Genomic DNA, 10,000 nt, shown 5'->3' on the forward strand with positions numbered 1-10,000 from the left:
GAAATACAAGGCTTAGCCATTCTTAATTTCTGCCTAAATTTCCTCTTTGAGGTTTTAACAGTTTTTCATGTTTATTCACTCTCGGTTTATTTTCAACGACAGTTCGATGTGCGAGATAAATGACCCTAAGTCCGTTAAAATCGTCGAAATTCACATGTGCCGCCTTGGTCGATTCCGAATGTAAATGAGCGAGAACGATAGAATTAACACATGTAAAGTTAGACTCGGCGTTTCAAATGACGTGCCGACAACAGGTTTGCGGCAAGCTTCCCGGTTCAGTCCAATGGTCTCATCGCAGGAAGTAAAACAGACCGTATAACAGCTTTTATAATGCATTCGCCATTTGCACATCTCCCATAATACACCTTGTTTTCCTCCAACAACTTTTTATTTATCCTGGGTATTACAGTCGCCCCAAGAGAAATAAAAGAAAGTCCTTATGCCAAATTTGGGGTGGCGGGGGGAGGAGGGGGGGGGTGCTACCAAATCAACTGTATTTTAAAACTCTTTGTGAAGTAGTTTAAACCTAATTAAACCATTTAGAAACTATTTTCACTACATATTGAGGTATTTTTATTATATTTCACGACTAAAACCAAAATAGCGATAGAAGTGTGAATTGTATTTGACGTCTATTTGAATAATATTTATAACATTTTTCCAGGTTTTCCTTGTATTTGAAACATATTTGCTATCAAAATACATTTTAAATACAGTATTTAAACTATATTTTCGGAAAGAGAGCACTGGCGAGTTACTAAATTTTTTTTAAATACAGTATTTAAACTGCATTTTGGAAAGAAGGACCTAAAATCAAAGATTTAAAAAAGTAGTTTTCACAAATAAAGTTCAAAATCAGGTTTTAATTAGGATGTTTAAAGACTATTTTGAATATACTTCCTCGTCTACGACCTTAAACAGCTCATAAATAACATAGTTAAAACATGTTTGAAAAGGTTTAAGAGGCAGTTCAATTTAAATTGTGATTTGAAATGACGAACATCTTGATATCTCTCCAAACAGGATTAAAACTAGCTGTTTTTACTGTATTTTCACAAACTATCCTCATTTAAAAGATATTTAAATGGAAACCTGTTTCCAAACCTAACTTAAACAGGCTGTTTGTAGGGTGTTTTGAAAAAACCCCGGCTGTCCTATGGTAAAAATATACTTCAAAGGGAAAAAGTCAACCAAATTTATTTTCAAACAGATTTTAAATACTGCTTTCGGGGTATTTTTAAAAATTGATACCCGCTGTCACGGACTTGATCATGAAAAACAAAGTGCAATAGACATGCAGATACAGTCTGACAAAAGAAATAAGAACACCGTCGTTTAGACAAGGCCCATTCTACAAAGGAACCATCCTTATTATATGAAGGAGAGTGTTTTACTGGGAGCTAAACCACTCGTAGATTCCATACGCCACTTCATCCGGGACCCGAGTGGCGTATTTTCCGTATGTCACCTTTGTGAGTGTCGTATCGTTCAATGACGTCACGATTCCCGCCTTTTGCTTTTGTTGAATTGGTTTCTCCATATAATAAAAAGAACATTACACGTTGGCAAGAACAATATCTCGTTGCAAGAATCTCGTGGCAAGAACAATATCTCACTCGTTCCTTTCGCTCACTCGTGAGATATTGTTCTTGCCACTCGAACATAAAATTCATATCTCCTCGCCACCGTGTAATATCCTCTATATATAAATAAGCCATCTCGACAGAAGTGTTTCGTCGTCAATCCAAAAGAAAATTGATGAGAAGTCTCAATTCTGGACACATCCGATTCATCTAATCATGCGCGTACTTAATAAGTAACCAGTAAGTATAAACGCCACAAAATTATTAAGCGTAAGTCCACTAGAAAACAAGACATTGAGCTGCCATACAGTTGGGAGCTAATGTATATCCCAACAAAAACGAACAATCAGCCTTAAACTTCATCAGTCAAATAAAGTATCGAAACACGCATGCATTTCGAGCCCAACGACCGGTTTGATAACGCGCTTTGTGTCACAGTGTGTGACAGAGTGAAAGATCTATCGATCCCCAATCATTATTCATAGAATCTCTCTGTGTATATCTCTACACAGTCAGATTTTAATCAATCATTGATCAGTTACTAAGTTTTGAAACTTCTAAAATTCGCATCAACCATAACGTAACATTAACATGCAGTGTAAATTCAATAGTGATCTAATCGATTTTGACACAGAACCGCGGTTACGGTCAACAAAGATAGAATAAGCCCTGAACAAAATTATTGCCCCCGCAGGGATTTCGCCCATAGGCGAAATCCCGAGGAGGCACCTTAGTAACTCGCGCTTATATTAAGGACAGTACTTACAGTTCAAATATACAGTCAGTATTCTAGAAAAAATCTCGATTTGCTCGAACTGGGGCCGCGAGGAATCGGTAGGTAATGATGACGTTTCTGTATTGTTTGCGCCCGCAACTACGAAATGGTTAGGATGACGTAAAGACAGAAAATCCCGAAGAGACCGCTCAGGTAGATTTTGTGACATTTATAGTGCAGTCATACTTCCATGCTCTTTTGCGTTACGCAGTGACATTCTGTGGAGCAGTTGTTTTGAAAGTTATGGACCAAAAGACACTCGTTAAGCGCAGGGGAGGTTATAAGGTGCGTTTAACTGTGTATATATAAACACTTGGAGAGTTTGCCAGACACGAGTTCACAAATCTTTGATTTATATTGGAAACCTTGCCAGACACTCTTTCTCTCTAGTCACTCAGCCCCAAACAAACAAAACGAGTGAACAACGGCTAGCTTATCACTAGCAGATTGATGGACATTTACAGAAATTCGCCGACAATCAAATTCTGTGCTGACTTATTCCCTGCTCACAGATGTTCTTCCGTTATAAAGTTTCAAATAAGACTGCGCTAGCGTGAATCGATCAAACGTTCTTTTAATTTCTAAGGCTTACTTTACGGCAAATAAAATGAACTGAATGTAAAAAGGGAAAGAGAAATAGCGAAAAATTCAATTTGTAATAAAATCTTTTCTTATGGTTTAAAATAGACTATTCTCGAAACTGAGAATGTTTTGATCAAAGCTGTGTAAATCGATTATTCCCTGCTCACAGATGTTCTTCCGTTATAAAGTTTCAAATAAGACTGCGCTAGCGTGAATCGATCAAACGTTCTTTTAATTTCTAAGGCTTACTTTCCGGCAAAAAAAATGAACTGAATGTAAAAAGGGAAAGAGAAATAGCGAAAAATTCAATTTGTAATAAAATCTTTTCTTATGGTTTAAAATAGACTATTCTCGAAACTGAGAATGTTTTGATCAAAGCTAGAAAATTCGCGTTATGAAAAGGACAGGTGGATATTTGGCCTTTCGAAGAGCACTGTCAATTAATTTATTACCAAGGGTCATTTTGGGTTTTGTTTATATGTGTTTGCTGACCGGTCGTTTTGATACAAAGTAATTTCGATACACCAGGCGATACATCTCGTTCAGATACAAATTGATTCAGTCGAGGTGTACAACCAATATTTCGCGACATTTGTTTTTCTTGTTCTCGTGCATTAACTATACATCAGGTAATCGTAATATTTTTGCAGTTTCACTGCTTAAGTTCGTATTGAAATGACTATTTTCCTTTACAGTTAATTGATCAGATTACATTCTTGCTCTCACGCCAAATGTGTCACGTTAATTAGGCTTTGTGTTCGTCCTCTTTCGCTCACACATAGCAATACCAACCACAAAACGAATAGTGAATGCTCTGGCTCAGGCCTTGCATACTCTATGATGATTTTACTGGAATCAAATATTATTGTGTTAGGTTCTGCGAGAATGAATGTATGTATAGTTGGCAAGTAAAATTCAATAATGAGATCATATATTATAGACATTTAACTTATAATATTGACTCAGTTAAGCCTAAAATGGTTATTTTTCTGCTTGGGAATTCCTATAAAGTTTCGGGAACATGATATTTTGACATTTAGTTTGTTACATGTAAAAAAAATCAGGACCTTATACATACACTGCACACATGTACAGCTGGTTCAATAAAGGTTGCTTTGGGCATTGGGAATTGAGCAATAGTAAGCTGTTGTTTGGTGGTCACTCAGGGAAATCATTGCATTGTTTGGTTTGCCCAAATGCCCAATAGCCAACCTTTACTTAATCAGCTATGTGCAGTGTAGCCTCTGGAGAAGCGACAACCACAAGCTATAAATGACATCCAGTATTTTCATTGATAACATTTTAAAACAAGATATTCTAATAATCTCTTGTCCATACAAAAAAATATGCAGTGACTTTGTTAACCTCTGCATCCTGTATCCCTGATGCATAAAAATCCCCAAAGATGCAAAACAATAATATTCATGGCATGCACTCCAATGGATGCAAACATCCATAAAAAATCTGAACATGTGTATTTGTAGAAATATCCCATTTGTGTATTCTGTGGCAGTTATTATGGCTGTTGTTGACGCATGCATATTTCCTTTAGCCTTTAGAAGGACTGTATTTTGATTTCAGTGTACAACAGTTTATTTTTTACTACTGTAGACAACAAGAAGAATTTACAAGAAAATAATTATAAGTAAATAAATAAACAGTACATACAGTAGTGGGACACCCAAAATAACTAAAAAGCTAAACTAGCTAGTTAGATCACAGTTACTTTTTATCTTTGTTTCGGAAAGGCCAACAACATCGAATTAATGCTGTAGATCTGATAGCAGCATTGTCAAACCATCATGGTTAGCAGAAAGGCTTCTTATGTTGAAATGAATGTTGTAGAAAAGGGTTGGGGCTTAAGCCGGTTCAAAACTAGAGGAGTATTGTTGGGATTTAAAAGGTCTGGCTTTCCGCGCAAAATACATAAGCACAGAAGGACACGAACATTTTGCGATCTAGCACCTTTCCCATAGCTTAAACATTCTTTACGTTTGTGTGAACATTCTAGCTCATTCTCTTGATTTGACCAAGTTTTCTCACGGAAAAATATTGAAATGTTAAATTAGGGACTGTGCAATAATTATCAGGAGGGGGGGGGGGGGGCTGAAAAACTAGAGTTATCTAGCAAAAACTTAGACAGTACCCCCCTCCAAAACAAAAAAAATAGTTCTAACCCCCCTCTGTTATGTTAAAAATAATGTTGCCCCCTCTCGCCCTCCCACCACACTGGTAAACTCAAAACTGGACTGAGCTGCCATCACAGCTTCAATAATGACAAACGTTATTTTGTAACATCTAGTATCTAGAAGGATGTTGATCGCTTGGTTGAAGATTTAGACAAAGCATTGCTAAGTACCGGGTTGCTTACCACATTGGTTCAAAATCTAAAACTTCTGAAGCCAGAAAGAGAAAGGAGCAGAGAAAAAAAAAATAAAAGAACAGGAGAATAAACGCTTCAAATAACAGACGAAAAAGAGCTTGCATTATATTTAGATCCTTGGGAGGAGAGCCTGTTGAACTTTGGTATGAGCCAGATATATATGGAATTCAGCAAATCGATTCAGTCGATGAAGAAACATTACTTTTATTCACATCAAAAACCGACAAAGCTTGTCTACGAGATCTGTTTGATTCCCATTGTTTTATGGGGGAAGCTGAAAAACAAGTTCATGATTTTTGCTTTACATAGGATCAGCTCAATCAATTAGAGGACGGGTTAAAATTGATCAGTTGTGAATTTTCATTTTGATGGAATATTTTCAATTATCGTTTAACAGCTGTTCGTATTGATATTTATTACAGTCTATCATGATGCCTGTATTGAGAATCTTTTATTGCGTTTAATTTTATTTACATTTCGAATAAAACTTAAGACCCCCCCTCCGTCAAATGAGTGATTTTTCTTTGCGCCCCCCCCCCCATCTTGGCAGCAATTTTATGTAATGCCCCACCCTCTAGTTTTTCAGCCCCCCCCCCCCCCCCTCCTGATAATTATTGCACAGTCCCTTACGATGATTTTTCTCTCATGAGTTTAATAACATAGGAACTTAATGTGATATTCAGCTCTACAGCATTTCTTATGTCTGGCAGATCAAAATTCATAGAAATCGTCGAGGCCAAGAAAATGAACCATTGAACAAGGCACCGTCGACGTCCTTAAAAATATATCACCCTTAAGAAAGCGAACAAAACTTTATCGAATGTTACTGGATCTGCGAAAAAGCGAATCGAATTTATGGAGTCATACAATTACTTAGCACAAGCTAGCGTCATATCATAATAAAGTCACAGCGATATAAATTTCTTTACTGTGGAACGGTTGTTTTCGCCGCGAAACTAATTAAAAATTTCAATTCTTACCTCAGAGCAGTCGGTTTTTTACCTTTCTTTTGCTAACAATGAGAAAAATCCAGCATCCTTCCTTGATATTAGGCCGAGTGTGAACATCCACCACACATTCTGATCTATTCCCTCGAGGTCCAAATATAAACAATTCCCGAGAAAAAGAAGCGACGAGCAGGTGAAATGCTAGATCCACGCCAAGGCAATGTACTCCAGTAACAACGCAGGCGTTGTGGGAAACCGAGTGATTTTACGTACTTTAAAAGCGCGCAAGCAAAATTATTCTCGCGCGAAATGAAGATATCATTATCTTGCAATGTATGCTGACATTTAATACATTGAAAAGTCACGCCATGACACAGAAATGTTAGCACTTTCGAGGAGTGTGAAATATTAAATGGGATTAAGGTGGCTCCGTAATTAATACAAGAGCATTTAGCTGTGACAAATTTTCCGTCATAACTTTTTGGTTTTTAATGCGATGGCTGCGAAACTTTGCAAAGAACAACAGATATCATTCGGCAATAATACGAACTATTCCGATTTCATTGATGGTAAATATTTCTTGAGAAATTAGCGCTTAAAGGACCCTACTGTTCAAAGAAAATCGCGTCTAGTAAAAAATTTTGCTGATATTTTTTACTGAAATTTCTGGAATCGGCTTTAATTGATATAATAAATATGCCCAAGGAATTTCAGAAAAATCGTTGGAGCAGAAGTCCGTAACTAAAAGTCGCTCAAAATTCAGCTGTGAAATTGTTTTGGAATTTCAAAAATAAATTACCATCAGGAAGAAGGAGCCATCAGTTTGAATTTTCGGGACAAGTTAATTCAACGTTTGCTAATTCTTAAAACGAAAGCCGATTGACTATCGTGCTATTCTTTAAAAGGTACTTTTTAGTTTTAGAAGCACTATAAATTGCTCCAAACCTTGCTCTGAAGTAGAATGACTTGTTCTTCGACATTTTTAAAATATCCCTTGGCAGTTTTGGCTCAAACTCCTGCTGCATACATTTTGATGTATTGCAATACATTTTCAACGACTTTTACTGCTGTTCGTTGCTTCCAACTCAAGAAAAAAGTATTAAGATTGGACGCTTCCTCGTATCAGAGCTCAGACAGAACTGTCCAGCACCTTTGTTTATGACTACAAAATGAGCACGGGCGGCGGTTCTGCGAGGAATTCGCACCTCACCCAGGGGGGACGAACGACCACGATGACCATGCCTGTGAACCGAATAACATCGCAGTGCAAAATAAAATTATCGCAAAAATACTGCCTGTGATTAAATTTACAACTCTGAAATTTTTGTCACTCCTTCCTTCAATGAATGGGTATTTTTTTCTTGATTATTAGGTTTTGCTCTACAATACATGTTTATACAGATCGGTTCACAGACATGGGCATCATTGTCATTCGTCCCCCCTGGCTGAGGTGCGAATTCCTCGCAGAACCGCCGCCCGTGCTCATTTTGTAGTCATAAACAAAGGTGCTGGACAGTTCTGTCTGAGCTCTGATACGAGGAAGCGTCCAATCTTAATACTTTTTTCTTGATTTCCAAACTCGTGGTTTTACTTATCAGGGAGGAAATGCATCGTAACAATGTTCAGCTGCTTTAAGACAAAAAGCGAAACAAAAAATTACCACGCGAGGTTTATTTATTAGCGCGATGTCTCATGTTAAACTGATCGCGGAGACGCGTTTATATCTGCCACCAAAACATGAAATCTATGGGGTTTTTGCAGTTTTTCGAAAGTTTTCGCGGAAAAATTTATAAAAAATATTCTATAGGAAATGAAGAATGGATTGAGTTTGAGACAGCAAAAATTACAAGGGATTATATAGTACATAATCATTTGAGCATTTCATATGCTCAGTTGCAGACAAAACGAATGCACATACTCCGAAAAAACGAACAGTACTTTTATTTTTCTTTCACTTTAAAAGATACAGAGATTTTCCTAAGCTACTATTTTGAAGCGACTCTTGAGTAACAGCTCCTTCATTCCACAATCGATTTCTTTTTATTAATTTAAATTTGATAACAGTAGTGATCCATTCAAAAGAAAGAATGGCCATCACTCCATAAATCTCACGATGTTGTTCACCTTCAAAGCCTGTTTAAACATAAGACAAGAAGTTTGTTAAAGGGGTGCAAATAATGCTGTTTCTCCAAAAATAAACACTTCTACTAAAGGACCCAAATGAGCTGGGATGTGACAACAAACATGACACAAATGGATGGATAAATTTGTCTGTTATTGATGTCTCTGTTGAGAGCTTTTTACTGTATCCAGATGAAGCCCTATGTAAGTTGTACATCATGGAAGAATTATCAATCAGAAACTGATGCATTAAACAAGCATGTGGTTCAATACAGAGGAGAAGCTGGTCTCAGTCAACATCCTTCGTGAATGAAATGTCTCACAAATTAGAATATCAACAAATGTAGTATCCACAAAATGGTATCATTTAGGAATAAATGCGATTTTTTTTGCAGTAGAAGCCAGGATTTATTTAAAAGGTGTATTGATAACGTTTTATTTCGTGCTATTTTGGGGTTGGGGAGTTAGGCTAGATTTTCTTTAAAACGTCAAAATGTTAAATTTATTTGCATAATGAAATGTAAACAAACAGTGTATCATCAAAATAAGGTGGAAAAAATCAGAATTCAAACCGATTGCCATAATTTTTTTTGCCTTTGTGTACATAGATGATAGAATATTCGTATTTTCAAAACACAATCTTACTGGCATCATTATATTGATTTAAATTTATAGTTGAAGTGCGTGTATTTTATTTCTCAACGAAGACGTATACCGGAGAAGAAAGCTAAAATTACTGCAGAAGGCGATTTTTCACAGCCTTCATCAAAGCGCCATTCATTCGCGGAAGTATTCTTAGTTTCATTAATCGTTAACTTAATCTGGGGAGAAAGGCAAGATTTCGAGATAAACAAGCCAGAGAAAGGGGGAAACACAGTTTAACGGAAGAATGGACACTTAATTAACCACTGTATTCCTGAAACGATTAAGTTCGATTTTGGAGTTATACTGTTGAGAAGAATTAAGTATCTATAGGATAATTGTTTAACGAAAAACTATCACACTGACCTCCTCCTGCTCAAAAAATGTGCGCGAAATGTTAGGAGATAAGAACATTCAGCCGCCATCTTGTCTTCGATGTACTGTTTTACGAAAGGAAAGACTGTCCTGTCAAGGGCGAGAGCGAAGGTACAATAAACTCACTTTCATCGTAGAAATACCTCGATACCTTAAAGAACATGTTTGTGGAACGTAGCACCCAATACACGTCATTCAGCTCCAGAAAACAACCTGCAAATGCTGGTACTGAATGTAAACAATTCATAGAAAATGCCTCTGTGGTCGCTCTGTGGCACTTCAACAGCCCACATTGAAGCATGCGCATACAAAATGCCCTCCTGTTCCTCGCACGACGATATCGACCATGTGCAAATGAAATAAAAGATGGCTGACGAAGGCGAGGACGAAACTTGCGATCAGACCAGGCAAAATCCCCGGCAAGTAAGTTTGTATAACGTTGCTTTATTTTGTTGAAGAAAAATATTTTCTCTAAGGAGACACTGCGACAGTATAAAGGAAGAGAATACTATTTTGGAGCTTTATCCATATTTTATATCTAAAATATAAAGCTTATTTAAAGGAAACTGACGCTATAAAAAGTAAAAGGCAA

At 36.8% G+C, this 10,000-nt stretch overlaps 1 protein-coding gene across 1 annotated transcript in view; it reads left to right on the plus strand.

Moving 5' to 3' along the window:
• Positions 1 to 9,736: 9,736 nt before the first annotated feature.
• Positions 9,737 to 10,000, plus strand: part of LOC140942778 (tauropine dehydrogenase-like) — a 16,401-nt gene continuing 16,137 nt past the window's right edge. Inside the window, exon 1 of the mRNA XM_073391771.1 lies at positions 9,737 to 9,831. Within this exon, the coding sequence (XP_073247872.1) occupies positions 9,775 to 9,831 (57 nt within the window). The 5' untranslated portion in view covers positions 9,737 to 9,774. The remainder of the gene's footprint in view (positions 9,832 to 10,000) is intronic.

The sequence above is a fragment of the Porites lutea genome, chromosome 7, assembly GCF_958299795.1.
Source record: "Porites lutea chromosome 7, jaPorLute2.1, whole genome shotgun sequence".
In the NCBI taxonomy this organism is placed as follows: Eukaryota; Metazoa; Cnidaria; class Anthozoa; order Scleractinia; family Poritidae; genus Porites; species Porites lutea.